The sequence below is a fragment of the Zootermopsis nevadensis genome, unplaced genomic scaffold (assembly GCF_977971745.1).
Source record: "Zootermopsis nevadensis isolate Lab colony 2312 unplaced genomic scaffold, Znev_1.0 Znev_ptg000003l, whole genome shotgun sequence".
Classification (NCBI taxonomy): domain Eukaryota; kingdom Metazoa; phylum Arthropoda; class Insecta; order Blattodea; family Termopsidae; genus Zootermopsis; species Zootermopsis nevadensis.
The window spans coordinates 14,847,040-14,867,475 of NW_028259135.1; the positions used below are offsets into that span (position 1 = coordinate 14,847,040).

The 20,436-nt window shown below is 39.4% G+C and overlaps 1 protein-coding gene across 7 annotated transcripts in view; it reads left to right on the forward strand.

The window, feature by feature from the left end:
* ckn (CRK like proto-oncogene, adaptor protein) overlaps positions 1-20,436 on the forward strand; it is a 246,261-nt gene that overhangs the window by 219,696 nt on the left and 6,129 nt on the right. For 6 of the 7 annotated variants that reach the window (XM_087342642.1, XM_087342643.1, XM_087342641.1 and 3 more), the window contains 10 exons: positions 5,102-5,193; positions 6,722-6,820; positions 7,432-7,686; positions 9,484-9,594; positions 10,324-10,425; positions 11,664-11,930; positions 14,547-14,810; positions 16,717-17,703; positions 18,835-18,952; positions 19,927-19,999. In XM_087342642.1, coding sequence (XP_087198768.1) covers positions 5,102-5,193; positions 6,722-6,820; positions 7,432-7,686; positions 9,484-9,594; positions 10,324-10,425; positions 11,664-11,930; positions 14,547-14,810; positions 16,717-17,703; positions 18,835-18,952; positions 19,927-19,999 — 2,368 coding nt within the window. The remainder of the gene's footprint in view (positions 1-5,101; positions 5,194-6,721; positions 6,821-7,431; positions 7,687-9,483; positions 9,595-10,323; positions 10,426-11,663; positions 11,931-14,546; positions 14,811-16,716; positions 17,704-18,834; positions 18,953-19,926; positions 20,000-20,436) is intronic. The other variant, XM_087342639.1, reaches the window with a different exon arrangement.

Below are 20,436 nucleotides of genomic sequence, written 5' to 3' on the forward strand. Positions count from 1 at the left end.
AAACCTTTTAGAATTAAATGAATAAAATGGTACGTGAATTGTAGCCAAGGTCGATGAGAATATCAAGTCATTATGAAAACCTTATTCCTCTCACTACACTTTGTAAATTGATGTTAATTGTTTAGAAACACGTAGGAATTGGTCTTAAAATTGTGGCGCACTAGTTTATCGGCCACGTGACGATCTAGGCCCTTCTTGTTCGAAGCCAACAGTCGGTAAGTATCAAAAAGTGAGCGGTTGTAAGTGACTCTATAGCCCCGAATTAGCCCGAAGCAACTCGAGGCCAAGTTACCCTGTAATATGCTTCCTTCCCCCATTATTTCCCCAAAACTCTTTAAAACTGAGTTAGATACTCCCACCTCCCTCACGGTATATGAAGCTGACTGTGGGAAGCCAATACCCTGGATAGACGACCGGCCTCAAGTCCCTTAAGCCACGTTCAATCAGAAATGTAATCACCGGTTGACAGCATCACATTTTTTTTTGAACTAAATTCAATTTGTTGTGTTGTAGCTGCTGTTTACTCAATGCAGCACTGTACATATGCTGTTTGAGAATGTATTTGCTCATTTAAAACCTGGATCCAAAGAATGTTGCTTGTAAAAATATTCAGTGCTGTCAGAAATGGGGAGTGCTTCGGAAAATTTAAGCGACAGTTCATTATAAAGTAGGAGAATTGCTTGTCATCATCATTATTATTATTTTCAGTTCAGAAGCATGTTAGCTGCTTTCGAAAAACACTGCTGATAATAATATTTCACTTAATACTGTTACCATTTGTGCAGTTTGAGTGTGAAACGTAGTGTTTTACGTTAAGAGGAGAACATAAATTACAAGTAAGTTTTTGAAACATCTTTATCACTTGGTGCTTATGCATATTTTAACATGTTCACACTTCCCAGGTCTCGGACAGTTGTGAATTTTGAAATTTTGCAAGTAACCTCTTTGCCGCGCTATTTGAATACCTTGGCGGACTTTGTGTTTCTAACATTGCCCACCTCAGTTTACGTTTACTTAGTGTCTGCTGTTCGTATTATTGATTCTGCTTTGGTTCTTTGCGGTTTGGTTTATGCAAAGGAACGACAGAGCGGGTATTCGCCGATCAAATAACATTCTGTGCGGCGGCGTTCGCTCCGTTGTTAAACGTACACACTCACTACTGATATACGAGGTGCGATCGGAAAGTTTCAAGACTGCGCGTATAAAAACCCGTACACTTATCTCAGGTATTAAATTCATCCATCACCCTCGAAGTAGTTCCCCTGGGAGTGAACACAACGATCCCAGCGCCGCTGCCAAGCCTGGAAGCATCCCTGGAAATCTTTCTTTGTCAGCCTGTCAAGCACCATCTGCGATTCTGCCTGAATCTCTTCTATCGTCTCAAATCTCCTTCCCTTTAGCTGAATTTTCATCTTTGGGAAGAGGAAGAAGTCACACGGAGCTTAGAAAGGAAGTTGGGGTCGGTTCTTGCAAGATCTTTGAGCTCCTGACAAACGACAAGTCGATTCTGCTTCTGGTCCTCAGACAGGATGCGTCGCATGTGGAGTTCTTCCTTTAGAATCAGCTGACAGGTCCCATAGCCTATCCCAACAATGTCGCACAAGTCGTTGATGGTACGACGTCGATCTTCGTGAATGGCCTGCCGAATCTTCGTAACATTTTCGGGCGTTGTGCTCGAAGATGGTCGTCCAGAACGCTCGTCATCATCATCGACAGAGGTTCGGCCATTTTTAAAACGTGAATGCCACACAAAAGTTTGCGGACTCCCCAAATGCTTGCTTTAGCATTTCATAGGTTTCCGTAGCCGTTTTGGCGAGTCTTTGGCAAAATTTGATGCACACGCCATTCCGAAATCGCAGGAGGGTCGGTGTAATGCACTACCAAAACGCCCGTAACTAAGAAACAAATGCTAATTCGATGATGCCGGCTGGCACACTGATTCACTATGAATGTAGGCCGAACCCCCTAGCGGCAGAAGCTCGTGCTACATCCGGTTCGCCCTCTATTGACACAGTCTTGAAACTTTCCGATCGCACCTCGTAAGGGAGAAATGTTACTTTCGGCCGCAGAGCTGAGCTGCTCATGCGCAGAACGCGTCGTACTAAGTCAACCAAGAAAACTGACGCGGATAGTAATTTCGCCTCATTGATTTGTAACTCAAATGACGTGTAACCTACCGGGAGGTAATAAGATACGACGTTGGTTAACTGCGGGCTGAGGATTGTTTACTGCGCAACGCAATAACCACCAGCAACACAACAGCTTACGTCTCCTTGTCACACCTAACGTGATACAAGTTTTGGTTTTGAGTCGTATTTGAGCATGTCTTGTACCTTGGCGTTTTCTCCCGCCTCCTTCAATAGCATTTGCTTTGTAGGGTGGAAATATCGAAGGTGGTGGAAAGCTGAGATAAGACAGTGTAGAGGTATATTCTTTTTATCTCGGGAGGGAACCGTAAAGTCGGACTGATCGTCCCTTGTATGAGGACGTTTACAGATAAGAGATTCAAGTTGCGTGCTTTAAGTTTATACTGTCTCTTGCAGTCCTTTGACAGGCGACCAGTGGCGTATCGAAGAGAATGGGGTTTCCTTCCCTAATAAGGTTGAATCCTTTTTCGAGGTTTTCAAGGCGGCGGGTCTGGGTTGTTGTTATACCAGACTGGTAGAAGTTTACCCCAGATAGAGGTGAAATATTGTGGTTGTTAAAGTACAAAGTAGCCTAGGACGGGATCATCCAATCCCTGCGCTTTACTTCCGTTTACGTCATACCCTATTGACCAATATGTGTACTATTATTATTTGAGATATTGAATATATTTGATTTTTATTAGTTGTTCTTGTGTCTTTTACCACTAATTTTATCAAAAATACGTTTCGAAATTAGAATTTAAAATATATACTAAAATTCATAAACTTCCTTCTGTTTATTTCTTTATTTAATTATTTCTGTGATGATCGGAATATTTTACGCATCTGAGAAAGGAAACAGATCTCGCTGGAAACGAATTCTGTATGGACCGTTTCTTTTTCCACAAGAACATGAATCAGAAGTTTTCAATATGTCCTCCAACTTTTAACTATTCGAGCTCACGCTTTCACAATTTCCGATGTTTTAAATTTAAGAGCTCATGCATTCTTTAACACAGTTGAATATTAAAGGTAAATTATAAGTGTGTGGACCCTTTGGGATTCCGTTGTAAGACGTTTTCTGTGTTACAGTTATGACCCACCAAACAGGACCAAAAAAAATGACGCTCTCCTCAATGTTGCCAGTAACTAACAGGTTTTTAAAATTATGAATGTTGGAGGATGCTGGCGTAGCAAACAGCGATTAAAGATGAGTGATTTGGAGAAAAAGAATTGCTTTTGTATCAGTTTATATTAAGAGAAACTTGGGCAAAGAACCGTTACGTTAGCAATATTTTTCAATGAGAATAAATGTTTCTTAATCCCTTGTAGCTCAGAGTGTTTTTCGTGTTGTATTCTGCTGAGTTGTCGCCACTAATGATTTGGCCTTGCATTGTTCTGTGTCTGAGGCCTGTTTTCTGAGTTGGCTGCAGCCACGAGTGCCGTTACTGTTATAACAACCGACCGGCTATACATCACCCACTTGTTTCAGACTTCAAACCTGCTGCTTCTTTACTATTCATTTTTCAGGTCAGGCCACGAAACATCTTCCTTTTGGACAACTTAACCTGTTTCGTGGCAGTGTGTGTATATGCCCTGTCAAAGTTGACGGGGAATGAAAGCTCTTTGTTTTGCCACTTTTATAGAACCTGAAGGTTCGTTACCGTGCTCACAAGACAACGCCAAGGCCTGTCCACATAAGGCCCGTGGTCATATTCGCAAATTTCGCCATTTGTGAGTATTTGAGGGATGTATCGCTCGCGAATGCAGGGGTATATATGTTTGTAATATTAAGTCCAGAACGACTACACAAAGGAACAAAATATTGAGATCACAGTAATACAAACGCACATCATCCAGGCACAGGCCTGCATGCATACACACGTTTTCCGTGACTTTTTAGCACACACGCAGTGAAATCATAACGTGTAGTGGCTTTTATATGTATGGAAAACGAAAAATATCGAGGTTGGAAGAGGCCAACAGAGAGACATCGATGCAGGTCAAATCAGATGAGAAGACCTGGCAATGTCTCACTGTCGTTACGGTACTCAGTGGATTGATATTAAACTTTAAGAAAGGCATTCGGATTTAGATATGTCGTTGCATACTGGTTCAGAAGCATCGGAGGTTTTATCAGCTGAAGAGTCAGAAGACATAATTTGTTGTGGAGGCATGTGTCAGTTATTATTATTATTATTTAGTGTTCTGTCTGACGACAGGTCCATATGAACAGGATCCTTCCATCCTTTTCTCGGACTGGGACCTGTTCATATACGTTCTTGGCAGATGATCCAGAAGTGGTTTGCCATTGCCTTCTTCTGTGTGTGAATGGAGTAATTGTTGGGATGCCACGGAGGAAAACTCCGTGTTGCCTAGACCACGGCCTTGCCCAAGTTATAAATCTGAGCACCACCGGGAATTGAACCCGGGACCCAAGGATTACAAGGCTAGTGTTGTATCTGTGAACCCGTTCTTCAGGAGACATCGCGGAGAGGGTGCCGATAATTAATTTGCCGAAACGATGATAATGTGTATCTGTTCAAAATATTCTGGTTCTAAATTTCGTTCTGCCTAAAATCCCCCTTCTTTCGAAAATCTGAAAGCTGTGAATTCCATTAAGATGTCGGTCTGGATCAGTCTGTGGATTCTGTGAGTTGTTCTCACAAGAGATGTCGCAAGAGAACGTGATTTGATTTAATGACTTACAGGATGGTATCACAGGAAGGTGGATGATTTGATTCCGGAGATATTTTAACGACACTTTTTCAATTGAACATTTTTATAGGTCTCTTTATTTCGCTGTTTCTCTCATTCTCAAAGGAAAAAAAAATCGGCAGAGGAAAGAGAATGAAAGGAATTCGATTTTCGACTAATTTGACGACGTCGTTTCCATTACAGAATGTACGTAGCGTGGAATGGCATCATATGTGTTTCTCTACGTGCAAGTGTGTGATGGCATTTCTCTTTTGCAGATGGCTGCGATCATGGCGAAATATATGGAATGTGTGGCAAGTCTCCAGGACCCCAGTTTTCGTATCCAGCATTCACGTTTCCAGGACCTCAGGTACAGAAAACGATACTCGTTTGTAGACATTTTGTACCCGAGAGAGAAAAATGCAAACAGACCTGTGACCATACGAGCAAAACTGTCTATGAATAATATGCCTACAGCCCTTTATCAGTTTTGATTTCCGATACACGAAACAGGACCAGTAATAATAATAATTTGATAATATCAACGAAGATTGTAGGACATCGCGTTCGAATTGTTAAAATGTTGTCTTTTGCCGTGACCTGAAATACGTGCATGTCTTTGTTATCCGTTTTATATTCCAGGTAGACCTGCCTTCCAGTCTGTGAGCCCTGTAATCCGAATATATATTTCTGTAGGCCGTACTTATGATCAGTATGCTGTTTCGCGTCTGTTCTCCTGTCTAGCCTGGTGTGGTCTGTCTTCGAATACATAAGAGGGACCCTTTCTCCTTTTTCCCTGTCTTCTCTCTCTCTCTCTGTCATCTTTCTTCCGCGGCACGTGTATGTCACATGGTTTGTGGGTGTGCCCGTAGAGGCAGAGGCGCTGCGACATGCCGATCCCCAATCGAAGGAATCTATCAGATGTCGAAAAAGGATCGAAGAACTGGCTGAGAGAATGTTCCTGAAAGGCTAGGGCTCAGAGTGTAATGGTAGTTATTTTCTTTCCGTCTTGTACGCACTTGAAAGGCCTGGAAGAAGATCTTTTCGGAAATTGATTTTATGTTCCAGTTCTTTAACATTTTGCCTTTCGTTCTAAACGTTGTAGGATTACCGAGTGAATTATAAGTACTGAAAGTCATGAGGACACATAGGCCTGATACCGGATGTCGCAGCTTTATAAGTTCTCATTCAGAAGGTCCTGGTTTCGTATCATAGATACCCTGACAGGAGATTCATGACTTTCCTCAGACCCTTCTCCAAGATGTCAAGGTATTAAGCCATGACCTTTTCCTTATTTTTCAATCCACTTCACTATTTATTCATCTTCCTGTCATTGGGTGCTGTATTGTCTGAGCTGCTGACAGAGTCGTTAATAAATCACAAATATGTAAATAAACATACTGGCCTATTGTCATGAACTGAAATTTTGTCTTAAGAGGCCATTACGCGTAATGTATGGTTCTTGAAAGTGGTTTGTGTTTTATGTCCAAAAATCAAATTCGTGCCAGCGAGTCTCGGACATGAAGCCATTACTGAACTGCAGATACGACATCCTCTCATGAAAGTGAGGGATGCTTTAAATTATATTTGCGAAAAATTCCAGTTAACTGTATTTTGCATGCTGTACTATTGTTAATTATTGTGAAGGTAACAAGATAGAAAATATACATAAGATTTAATTCTAGAGCTCAAAACAGACAGCTACCTTTTATTTCAGGCCTAAGCAGTCTGATACCTTTTCTGTTAAAGAAAATTTCCCTGCTATAAAAATTAAAAAAGAAAACTGACTGAAAATACAAAGGCTGTGCATTCATAGTGGAACTTTTATATTGCTTTATGTGTAACATTTGCATTAATAATTAGTGCAGAAAATCAAGTTTCTGGTCTGTCATTTTCAGGGAGTACAGTACACTCAGCTGATGCATCCGGCAGGGAAGGGAGCAGCTTACTACCATCAGCTGTCCCTTCAGGAGGACCAGGGCATTGACATGACCCAGGTCAGTTGGGACACTGTTCATTTAAACAAAAGGACTCCAAGTAAGTGGTCACATTGCACAATTGCGTCAGCATTATGATTCACCACAATGGCATATTAATGTGTAAGCTTATCACTTAAACACAGAAGAACAGGTCAGAAAAGCAGATTTCACAGGTGTGAAAAAACATTCCTTCCTAAAACACTAATAATGTGTTGTCTTTACAATTTTTGGTACTAGTGGGTTACCGGGACACATCGCTTTAAAAATAGGTTAGGTTAGTTGTCAATATAATAACTTTCAAGTATATGTCATTTATCCATACACATTAACCTAACCTAACCTAACCTATTTTTAAAGCGATGAGTCCCGATAACCCCCAAGTACCCAATTTTTAAAAGCTCATTTTTTTGTCTTCACATGTTTATAAACAGTGTGGGGAAATAAGGGTGATTGGATTTTGCTGGCTCAGGACAGGGACAAGTGGAGGGCTTTGGTTAATTCGGTGATGAACCGTCATGTTCCATAAGCCATCTAGTTAGTTAGTGGGGAAATAAAGACAGGAAAACTTATTCTGTGCTTGACAAAATGAGGACTGTTTCCTAATGAAGAACTCACATGTGTGTTGGCAGAGTCCTGGCCGAGACAGTCCTGGATCATCCGGTTCTGGATCGGGCTCAGGCTCACGTCATAGCACAGCAAGTCTGGACAGTGGACGAGCATCAGGGTATCATCTTCTGGGTCCTTCTGGCCCACGGGGCAGTGGCACTACTATGGGCGGCCTCTCATCCAGCCCACGTTGCTCACTATCATCGTCATCTCTGGGTTCGTCTGAACACGGTGGCCCAGCATCACGGGCAGAAAGGTTACTGCATCAAGGAGTGCCTGTGAGTAGATTCTTTACTGCCAATAAACTGATGAGAGGAATGCTGGGGTCTTGGAGAGGGATTGGCCTTACTAAGTTTAAGACAAGCCAGTTTCTATGTGCCATCCTCTCTTACCTCTAAATAACCAATTTCATGGAGCAGAGATCCTTTTTAAGAACCTGATAATGTAGTGATTATGAAGATTTCTGTCTTCTGGGTTGTTGCGCTGTGTAGTCTGGTCGATGTTAACCAACGTTTCAGAGGTCATACTGCCTCCGTCATCAGGGCGATGAGTATGAAGATTTCCATCTTCTGGGTTGTTGCGCTGTGTAGTCTGGTCGATGTTAACCAACGTTTCGGAGGTCATACTGCCTCCGTCATCAGGGCGATGAGTATGAAGATTTCTGTCTTCTGGGTTGTTGCGCTGTGTAGTCTGGTCGATGTTAACCAACGTTTCAGAGGTCATACTGCCTCCGTCATCAGGGCGATGAGTATGAAGATTTCTGTCTTCTGGGTTGTTGCGCTGTGTAGTCTGGTCGATGTTAACCAACGTTTCAGAGGTCATACTGCCTCCGTCATCAGGGCGATCCATCATCCTGATCGCCCTGATGACGGAGGCAGTATGACCTCTGAAACGTTGGTTAACATCTACCAGACTACACAGCGCAACAACCCAGAAGACAGAAACCTTCATACTCACTGATGTGAGAACCTGAAATCTTACATTGTAGTGAGTGTTTGTAGGATTTGAGGTTTTCATAACAGCGAGTCTGAAGATGGCTGTCTTGTGGTAGAAGCTACACCAGACTACATGGCTCAAAGGCCCAGAAGACAGCCATCTACTGAGTGATTATTGTCCCATAGGGTACTTCTCCCCTGCCTTGGCCACCAGGCCTGGACAGCCGCTGTGCTTCACCAGTCATGGTTATAGCGTTAGCATTAGAATTACCTAGAGTCCATGTTGGAACACCTTGTTGCACAACAATGGTTTTAGATACCTGAACATCTTTGAAATGTGAGTGTGCTCCAAAGAGTATGCACACCTTTCCAGTCTTGTTAATTTTGTGGCAGTATTGTGAAAAGAGGCAGTAATTTCTTGGTTCTGTATTGAGTGTTTTCTGTTCATTCCCAGTTGAGTTGTTATGTAGTTGTTGTGACTAGGAGATATGTTCAAGGTCTGTACTGACTCTTTATCACCTTTGTTAACTCCACCCATAAACTGTAAATCACATGTTAATTTGCAATATGTATTTCAACAGTTAATTTATTTCTGCCACCTGTAATCTGTGGGCTCCACCCTGTTTCCCCTTTTCTTCTTGAATCATAAAAGAACAAGCTTTGTAGCAGTCTCACTTGCTTTGTGTGTTGGCCATATATTAACCTTGTTTATAATTGATTAATCATAGTAATACTACTACTGAGGAAATATTTGTATCCACGTTCATAATTTGCTTTCTTCGAGGATGATGAAATTGACTTGATATGTAGCATGCATACCATGCATGTATAAAAGGAAGGGGAAATGTATGAAATATTTCGCTTGGAAGTGGTTAAGCGGCCCATCCACGTACGAGTCTGGTTCGGCGAGCTTGACTCGTGCGCCGGGCTCGGATATGTTTCACCACGCATGCATAGCAGACTCGGCTCGTGACACCCCAACCACAGACGAGTTTGGCCCGATGGAACCCGAGCCGAGCCGGACTCGTACGTGGATGGGCCGCTTACTAAGAAGAGGCAATCATGGAGGGTTCTTAACAGAGTGAATGAGGCTAGTGCATATGAGTTTGAAAATTCAGTTTGGATGTCGCACAATTTCAGGATCAGGATGTGCTGCACTCATGGCTGATGGATCTCCACTTTGAGGAGTATTTTCCATTGTTTGCCTCAGCTGGTTATGACATGCCAACTATCTGTAGAATGACTCCTGAAGTAAGTAGCAATCATGATGAACATTATCTTGGTTTTGTCACATTCTGTTTACCTTTTATGTAGATGCATGTCTCAGTTTGTGGGATTTCCATTGCATTACACAGTCAAGATTTCAACACTTGTTTTATATTAAAGTCTTCATAATAGAGAAGGGAATTATGTGCATATGCAGTTTTGTGATTGTATAAAAAATAAGACTTTTACACTTTTGCAGTCATGGGACAAACATATAAATATATTTTTTATACAGCCAAGGTGTTAATGATATAAATACAAAAATTTCTGAACTTTATGAAATATTTTTCTGTTTGGTGTATATCTAATGAGGAATACATAAAATGTTTATTTAGATTTTCATGGAAGCTAGCAATCACGATTGAATGCTAACATTAAAAGAAATCATATATTTTTGACGTGATCCAAGAAGAGTAATCACTAAAAAGGCTGTCAGAAACTTAACCAACCTAACAGACACCATATTCCTGTGAATTATTCCTTTCTTTTACACAAAAGAAACATCTTGGAACATACAAAATCTTCACTGTTAGTCACAGACGAAAATTATTAACAGTTGAATTTGTGTCTCTTTTCTACAGCATTAGAGCATAAAGAAAATAATACACTTCTACCTGGAATGTTAAAAATCTGCAGCATTGTGTTGTAAATTTATCCATGATAATGTTATTACTGAAACATTGCTGTAGTAATGGAAAACGTCTCTTTTCACAGGATCTTACAGCAATCGGCATAAAGAAACCAAATCATCGAAAGAAGTTAAAGGCTGAGATTGCTCAATTAAGTATTTCTGATGGACTTCCTGATTACATTCCTGTGAGTAAATGTTTCTCGCTTATTATATCTAGGTAACATATTGATTCAGAGTGGCGCTTCCCTGGCCTATCGTATAAGAACGAAAATCCTGATCCGATATAAGTATTCATATATTTAAAATGGAAATCATCATCTGTTGATGTTTTGCACAAGGAGAGTTGTCTTGTAATAAAATCATTCTCATTATTACATATTCTCCTCCTCATCTTATTTAAAGAAATTAAATCCGTGGCATAACAGCTCCAGAGAGCCAAAGCCGACTAGCTTGACTGCTGGCCTCACGTTCACATGCCTAAGCAGAGGTGGACGATCATCCAACCAGATATAGGGTGACATGTGGTCAGCACGACGAACCCCCAGCCATCGCTAGCTTTCATGACTGGATTACGTTACCCATTGCAGCTCCCCAATTTCCTCACGATGCTGGGTTGGCACCAGTCCCATACACCGGTCGAAAGCTCATGAGAAAATTTCTTCTCTCCCGATACTCGAACCAGCGCGCATTCCGAAGCATGATGCCTCAGACCGCGCGGCTACGGCGCGGGACCCTCATCTTATTTATTTCAGTTTAATTTTGTTTTATATCAAAGACAGTGTTTGTGGGTGGGCGAGCTTGCTTGCACTCACACGTGTGATATACGAGAACATAGTCAGGGCTGATATTTTTTATTGTTGTATCTTGGATTGGCATGTTCTGAGTGCTAATTTTACATATCGAATGTTTTAGTTTTGTGCTATGAAGTACTATATTAGTTTTCAATTCCTCTATGTTTGTGTCATGTGTTTTTAAATATAACACAACAGAAAGAAACATATGAGAAAGGAAGGCAGGAGATGAAGGAACAGAAGGTGTAAGGGAAAGGAAAAAAGAGGAGGGATTAAGATATTGAATTTGAAGGGGCTTTCTACACAAATAAACACACAAATACACAATGTATGTGAAGTGCAGTACTATTTATCTAGATATAAGGATTTGTGTGAAATAAAGAAAAATGTTAAGGTCTCATGGAATTTTATTATAATTATGTTTTACTGTGCTTTCATGTTTCCCGAATTCTGTTTTAGAATTTAAAATAGAGATATGAGTATAAAGAAGTTATTTAAATAAATACAATAATTTGTGGTAAATAACATATTTTTATATTTGGTAAGGAAGTGGGAAATGATTCAGTGTGACCATAACCTTGCCCATTTTACTTGTGGATGATTTATCTTAAATGTGGATCTTTGTCGTACAGGGCTCCATGGAGGAATGGCTGCGGCTGCTGCGTCTAGAGGAATATGGCCCTGCGCTTCACCAACAAGGCTACCAGACAGTAGAAGATGTGACACAACTCACATGGGAAGACCTGGAGGACATAGGCATTGTTAAGCTGGGTCACCAGAAAAAGATACTACTGGCCATCAAGAGAGTGAAGGATGTGCGAGCTGGCAAGAGGTTTCCTCTGCAGCTGGGGACAGAGATAGTACTTACTAACTTGCCCCCACACCCTGGACAAACACAGGTATGAAGCATATTTGAGTAGTGTTGAGAGTAGCTGAACAGTCCCCCCCCCCCCCCCCCCCCCCCCCCCTTCTGTGCTCTCTTGTAGAGGGTCGTCTCCCTGGAAAGCTGTTGAGAAGTATACCACCTAAAGAAACATACTTTCTCAGTTTCAACAAAACAATGACATCAGTTCTATTTATTTTATTTTTATTTGACAAAGAAGCATTTAATGGCAATCTTCAAATCCCCCTCCCATTTCGCAGTTTATAGTAGGAGATGACAGTATTTTAAATAATTAAAGCTTTTATAGTTTATTTCTGCACTGTTGCTGCAAATGATTATTTAATGCGATGCTGTTTTTCTTGTTCTGAAAACATGTCTAATAGTCTGTACAAACTTCCACTTCTTTATTTTTTATGTACCACTCATTGACACACCTATTTAATCAGCCATTCTACCTGTCAGTCAGTCAATTTTGTTGTCATAGCAAGTTAAAATTCTGTCAGGTTAATGAAAAATTAAAAACTACGTATCCAGTTATCACTGTTACTACAGAATGCAAAGAGAGAGTGTTACCAAAGTATAACAAACATAAAAGCCACATTAAGAAACCAAAGATTACCTTTAAAGAGACCTTCGGATGGCTGAGGCTAGAATCAGTCAACGACTCCTTGACTGTTACATGATGATAATGATGACAGTGATGGTGATATCTGTATATTATACTTTCATGGAGGCAAAATATGATTTTTGCATTATATTGACTCTTAATTTGGTTCTCAAATCTGCTGTCTTGTTACTTAACTGGATGTAATTAATACTCATCAAGCACTGATTCAGTTTTATTTGTACACAGTTTTTCACATACAAAAAGTATTATTACTTTATTATTAGAAAAATATATGTATAAGTGGAGAAGCATCCGCAGATAACATATATTATGATCCAAAAAGACTTTAAAGAATTTTCTGAGGATAAATGTACGTATGTTCTTACATACATAAACTTGTTGACAAAAAGTGCAAGTTCCCTCTTTGTTTTGTATCGGCCAAGTGTAAGACGTAATGCTTGCTTTAAATATACACAACACATTGTGTTTGAAACGAAAGGGAATATTTTTTGATATAAGAGTCCATATGCAGATCATTCTGGTGTTGTGCATTGCCTTCGTTAGATGAAACAAGTTGTTAATTGTCACATTAGTAGATTTTATTTTGTAGTTTGAAGGATGTGGGGAACAGAAAGTATTATCAAAATATTTAATATTAATGGTTTTAAGTAAGTTATTAGGAATAATGCACTGGAACAGGTTGTTGCATTTTAAATACTGATCATACTGCATGCTGTCCTCATTGTTCGATGTTTCAAAACAAGTCCGTTCAGTGGAATGTGCCAATTCCCATTCACATGCTTGGTTTCACTGCTTACACATGATTGGTACCTCTCCTCACTGACATTTGAATCCCGTAGTGTTTGTTATATACCAGAGAAGCTGCATATTTGTGATTCTCTTTACGTTATTTTTATCGTTAGCATGCTTAAAGAGTTTGTAATACAGTTGCAATGCAAGGGACTGTTTTTTTCTTCTTTTTCTTAAACAATTACAGACTTTTGCTTCATATTCTAGCAAAATTTCTATTTTAAACGGGTTGATGGTTGAATGATTATGCTGCTGAGGTACTGATATTATGGCAGGCATTTGCAAAATAAATTTTGTGAGAAACATGGTTGGTTCATGTTATGAAAGTATCTGAAGCATATTTGCAGAATATATAAACAATTTTTTTTTTAAACAATTGCTGTCATAACATAAACTTAATTTTCACAGATAGTAGACCTATAGAACATTTCACTAGGTCCAGTTTAAGCTTTTATGACTGTATCTAAAATATGTCTCATTTTACCAAGAAGTGCAATTTCTCATTGAATTTTTAAGCATGTGGATATGTTTTCATAGGCCGTTAAAAGTTTTGTGTGCGGAGGTGACATGATTAATTAATCTGGTCTAGTGATGTTATTTAGGCCTGTTACAAAGTATACAAAAAGACAATAAACCACAAAGCTGTTTTTATAGTTTGTAGCATACATGCTTAAAGGGAAACTGTGAATTTTAATTATGTTTAACCAGAAGTCTGAGCCAACTTAGGTTAAAGTTAATGTAACTTGAACTAAATAGCTATAGGATTCAGTCCTTGCAGCTTATTGTTTGGATTTATTGATGCTTCAGTAGCAGTCGCCTATTAAAAGAATTATTTGCTGGCCATGTTTGTTCTATGCAGAGCTTATTTAATTTGGAGATGGGAGTTTCCTTGATGGAACTTCAGAATCAGTTAATCTGATAAGTTGTTAATGTCAGTGTCCCTGTGCCTTTCCAAATAAAAGCGGTAATGACACATACCAAACCATGTACATGTTGGGTAATGGCCATTGTTGTCTCATAAACTCAGCATAGAATATGTGTGGTACCCAAAGCATTAGGGATAAGGGTAACAACGCTCTAGTGAAGTATAATTACGTGCGTTTTCTTTACATTGCAACTGCATATGTATGTCACAAAACTAAACCCAGTATTTTATTTTGATTTTAGTTTCATTTTCTGCATGTGTGGCTGTTTTCTGATTCCATTTGTTTCAAGGAGGTGTTGATCTCAACTCCGCCCAGCGGTGGTTTGAATTCACCCGATGAGGGTGACGATTGCTTCCCACCGAATGTGCACACGACGTTCCACTCATTCCACCAACCGTGGGAGGTCGAGGGGAGCCAGCAAATGTCTTCGTACAGCCACCATCACCAACACCTACTGCATCACCACCATGCCTTTAGCACGACCACTTCCACCATAGCACCATCACCGTTCAGTTTCCAACCTATGTACTGTCCAGACATTGTCCCCATCAAGGTAGTCACTCAGTTAGTCACTCTGTCTTGCTTTCTATCTCTTCGGTAGTCCCAGTGTAATTTGCTATAATTCACAGAGAACCAAACTGGTGACAAGACAGTAGATTGAATAAGACAGTATACTGCAAAACCAGAACAGGCATTTTTATGTCTTATGTAGTTTATAATTAAATAATTTAAAGGACTGAATATTATAGCCAAATGGTTAGCATTCCTGCTTTTGTATGTGCAAGGCCCCACCTTCAGATCTTGGACCAGAGATCAGCTATCCTGTTTTAGGTTATAGTAGTTTTCCTCAGTTTTTCAGGTAAATGTCCAGGTGGTAACTTACATTAGGTCATGACTGCTTCCTTCCATATTCTTTCCAATTCATTAATCATTCTATCATTTGACACTATATAGTTTTTTAGCTACTGAGTGTCATTAAATAAACCATAAATAAGTAACCAAATTGGTTCTGTAAAAAAACATCCTGCCACTTACCTTTACTGCAGATGGTCACTTCAAAGTTCTCAACTTCTGACTTTACATGTGCTTGCAGCATGACTGCCATTCCTGAAAACTTTTGGTATAAATCATTTTCTGAAAATTTTCCAAATATTTCAATATGGGATCTGGGAACTGCAGTTTCTATAGGCTGCACTACATTGTAATTATAGACAGATATCTGCTTGCTTCATCAATGTATAAAGTGAAGTGCCAAGTAATTAGTGATATTCAATCATAATTACAGTACCTATGTGTTGTTGGCTGCAGTTTAGTTCATAATCCTGTAGTCTTTTTATAAAATTTCTTAATTTGCTTTGGTCTTTTGAGCCCGTGTATGTGGTGACTATCTTTGGATTTTCAGCCATAGCTGTATCACTCACTGTTTCTCAGAATTTTAAATGGTAGTACCAACTAAACTGTTCTAATTACCGTTCAGAGAAATGAAAATTTTAAGAGTTACTTGTAATTGTAGGTTAGGATTGCTACTCTATATCTGACAGAGGATAATATTTATTTCTTATGGCTTTAAATTCAACTCAGCTGCAGTGATTACACACAGCCATAGCAGTTGAGTTGACTTTAAATTGATTAGCTGCTTTAAGCTCATATATGTGTGCGCGCACGCACACACACACACTTCTGAGTTCAGAAGAAATACATATTATGCTCTGGCCAGGTTTCAGAAGCAGAACAGTCATATTAACTCATATTAAAAGTACTTATATTATATTACTTTATTAAGGTATATGTTTTATTACAGACAGAAGTAATTTTCTTTTCATTTTTTGCAGGGGTTTGCATTAAACATAATACTAACAATTAAATAATGGATCCATACATTCCTGTACAGGAGTGCAGTGTCCAATGTTCCCTTGCATTTATTTATATAGTCTGATAAGTCTGTAGGGAACAGTTTTCATTTTCTGAATTTTTAGTGGTATGTTCCCTCATTTATTTCTAATTAGTGCCAACTGTGCTTCATATTTGTGCATAACAATGGGCTGTACATGTTTTCTTCTATTGAGTGTTACTGCAGTTTTTTGCATGTTATATTTTTACACAAATGCATGTTGATAATGTTTTCTAAAGCAATAAAGCATCGTCATACTACAACACAGTTTACATACTTTTTGTAACTTTTGTTTACAAAAATGGTATTTTTTTATAAAAATGCATTGCATTGCCTGATGATGATCTTAAACAGTCACATTCAGTTGCACATATACAGAAATCACTGCACAGATTAGTCTTAGGAGTGTCACATGCTATAGGGTAATAATACATTAGAAAAAGTATGTCTACATATGTTTATTCATTAGTTCCTATTTGATTACAGATAACTTTCATGTAATGGGTTATATTATTTATGTAGTATAGTGTATATATATATAATGTTATATGCCCTTATGCTGTTACAGATTCGAGGAGGCAGGGGCAAATCTCTAGAGAGCTTAGAGGACAGCACTGAACATACACACCACACATTTAGTGCTGATAATACTCAAACTTTCTACTATCAGCAGCACCAGTTGACACCCATGCCTTCTGGTGGTTGGAGACCCCGGAGTTATGATGATGGAGATATCACACCCACCAATGAAGCAGCTGTGGCCCTTCATGAGGGTGGTGGAACTCTGCCGCGCCCTCGCGGACTAGTCCGACCACGCCCCGTAGCCAAAATCACGGCCAAAACACGCCCCGCAACAAATGATGGATCCACTTTCATAATTCCTGATTTTGAAAAACCATCATCTTTCTGTGGCACATACAAGACTTTGCCTAGAGACCTGATAGATATCAGTAAATATAACCTAGAACAGTACAATCCTGGTACAGGTGGTGGACATTACGTATCAGAATCTGTACCACCAATATCTGCTATAATTAGGAATGAGAGTCCCTGTTGCACACCAAAGAAAAGACCACCGTCTCCGCCAAAGAGGCGGTCATCACGTACAGGAGATCTTCCATCAGAACTCAAAGGTCAAGGGAGATCTGATGTTGTTATAGACTGCAGTGGTCCTGTGCCAAAGGCTTCGTCCTCTTGCACAAGCAGTGCAACTACTACAGTTGTCACAGTAGACCTTCACTCAACTGCCTCATCACCATCCCTCTCTCTGCCAGCATACCCGAGTGGTGATGAACTAACAGGCACGGAAGATGAAGACCTTCCTCTTCCCCCACCTCCTGCACCCTCCTCGCCACCGGCAGGTGGCAGTCTCAGAGAGAAGTTTGAAGGCTTGTCACTGAACTCATCTCCACCAACAATGAGCCGGTCATGGGGTAATGTTGCTGACGTTGGGACACTAGATCAGCATTCAACAGGTGCTTCAGATGTGGAGCAAGAGCTCATTGCCAGCCTTGCCATGCAGCAGAGCCGCAACGGGTCTGATGCCAGCTTCAAGGTATGTATCGTGACAAGGTCATTTAATATGAATTAACATGCGTATCAGTACGTGCTTTTACCTAATAGATAACTGACTACCTTCTGGCAATAGAATGGAAAGATCCAACACTTCTCATACCAGCATTTTCCTCGGACGTCATCCTCAGCCGGTTCCACGCATCTCCAATTTCACTTTTGTCTCAGTTTCGAAGTCACCTGGGATAGAACTCTGGTCTCCATAATAATGAAGGTTTAAAATACATATTTTGGATTAAATGCTCTTGCAAATCCACCGCTATAAAGTGCTACTATGTATTATACCTTTGATTGTAGTTAAGAGTTAAATTAGGTTTGTTTTGGTAAAATATCACATCATCTCTTTCAGAAAATGGAATCCTTTAGGCAATTTTGTTTTTGTTATTATTCAATTCTCATAATTAGAATATTGCAGCTTTTTAGTACAACTAATTGTCTTCTAACACTTTTTCCAGATACTAAAGAAGTATAAATTGCCATGCACTTATTACATTTGGAATACATGACAGTTTTTCTATCTTATGGTTTACAAGCAAGGGTAATGAAGGTTGGTGACAGTATAATATGAAGTGCAGTGGGCAAAAGAAATTATATAACACAATCACAGACAGTGTATAGGATTTTTTAAGTATATTGCAGATTAAATAATGTTTATAAAGCAGTAATGAACATTTTCCATTATTTTTAATTATGTAAGTTGGAACTTTCACCTGAGAAGGATGCATAATTATGGCTTTTTTGTCTTCATTCACATTTGTCCCACATTGGCAGGGTCTGCGTTTTTAGAACTAGATGTTATGTCGCAAGCTCCATTTTCTGTATGATCATAAAAATATCTTTAATTCAATGCAATATAAAAGCAGACAAGTGGACTAAACAAGAGCAATGTATCTTCCAGATGTAGGGATGAAAAATTATTTCACGGCAATTAAGTAAAATTTATCATGTGAATGACGTAAAGTATTATGTTAAAGCAGTCACTAACAAGATATGCTGATGATTTCTAAAGAAATGTTTGAATTTATATATAAAACAGGCTCCCATTTAAACAATCCATTTCTGTATTTCTGTTCTAAATGTGCTTGACATCCAATGGCAAATTTTGTGTTCACAGTCAAGCTCAAGCACAGAATCAGATTCACTGCCATTTGCCAACGAGAATGCCGGAACTATCAAGCAGCGCGCTGTGCGACCGCATCCCACTCTCACCACCATGGACTACCCAAAGACAGGTGAGGTTTCTTTCTTGCTTGTAGTTTTTAGGAGTGTTTGCAACCTTATGGAGTGCATATTAAAATCACTCCATTCACCCATCTGACTAGATGGATTTCCATAAAATTTTATATTCGGGGTTATATGAGAAATTGCCACGTCATTTCACTTTTTACTCGGGTGAAACACTTTTTAACAATCACTTTGCATGAGAGCATTTTCTTGATGTAATGTTATTTTTTCTTAAACAGCATTAATCAATTGGTCTTTGTAATAGTGTTACATTATATTTTCTTTGTTGTAGGAAGTGAATTTTTATTTAGGAATTCTGCTCACTGTGACATCAGACCAACATCTATCTATTCTGCTAAGGATGATTTCAACGTTTTCATTGTGATGAGTCCGAATCTGGCTGTGTGCAGGGTTGTATGTAGCACAGTATAGTCTGCTAGAAGTTTATCAACACTTTAGAGGTCCTTGCTGCCTCCGTCAGGGCAGTGAGTTACTTGATAAGACTTCTACCAGACTACACAGTTCTGCAAATCAGAAGACAACCATCTTTATTCTGCTAGTTCAATTACATGTATAGGTTCTTGTTTTATGTTTGAGACTAGAAAATGTAACACTGTACACACACCCATTCACCCTCATTCAAGTCTACTAACCCCTCCACAAGTGTGCATGCGCACACATACACGCAAGAGCGCTCTCACACTCTGTCGACTAACTAACTCACTCCATGGAGAAGAGTTCTTCTTGATAAGCTGAAAGACACTCAGTTACCCAAGAAATTCACTGCCTTTTATGGAACCTGGAGGTTCATTACCATGTTGACAAAAGCCCACCACTACTCCTTATCCTGAGCCACATTAATTCAGTCCACATGTTCCCGCTTTGTTTACGTAAGATCCATTATAGTATCCTCCTGCTTATGCACAGGTCACATTCATGTCATTGCGATAGCACATTAGTGGAACTGTGGATTTTGTTTCAGATTATGTGCCTCCAAAACGAGTCCAGCATTCTCCAGGTGATCTTGCAGCTAGTCAAAAAACATTGAGAGAAAGGTAATTGATTTATAAAATTCTGTCACAGATTATTCTATAATCTACCGGAAGATGGTGGCGATGCAACGTGTTCCTCACGCATTCCACATTTTTGCCTCCTTAAAAAACTCAAAAGTTCCCTTACTTTAGATAGATTTTAAGTTTTAATTAATACTGCAGCAGAACCCAAATTTCAACCTCAAAAATACCAAAGCCCATTATTGGACATGTTACCAAGCCATTACAACTAAATCCCAAAGAGCCATTTCATTGATAATCCTTCCATTTCCTTGTCAGCCTTCCAAGTAACTGTTTTTGTAGAGCTTTCTGCACCAAAATTCTGTATATATTCCTCATCTCACCATCCTAGTTATATGCCCAGTTCACTGTAGCTTCTAGATTGTACTGTTGTGACAATACGAGGCAAGTTGTACAAATCACAACGTTTCTTATTATCC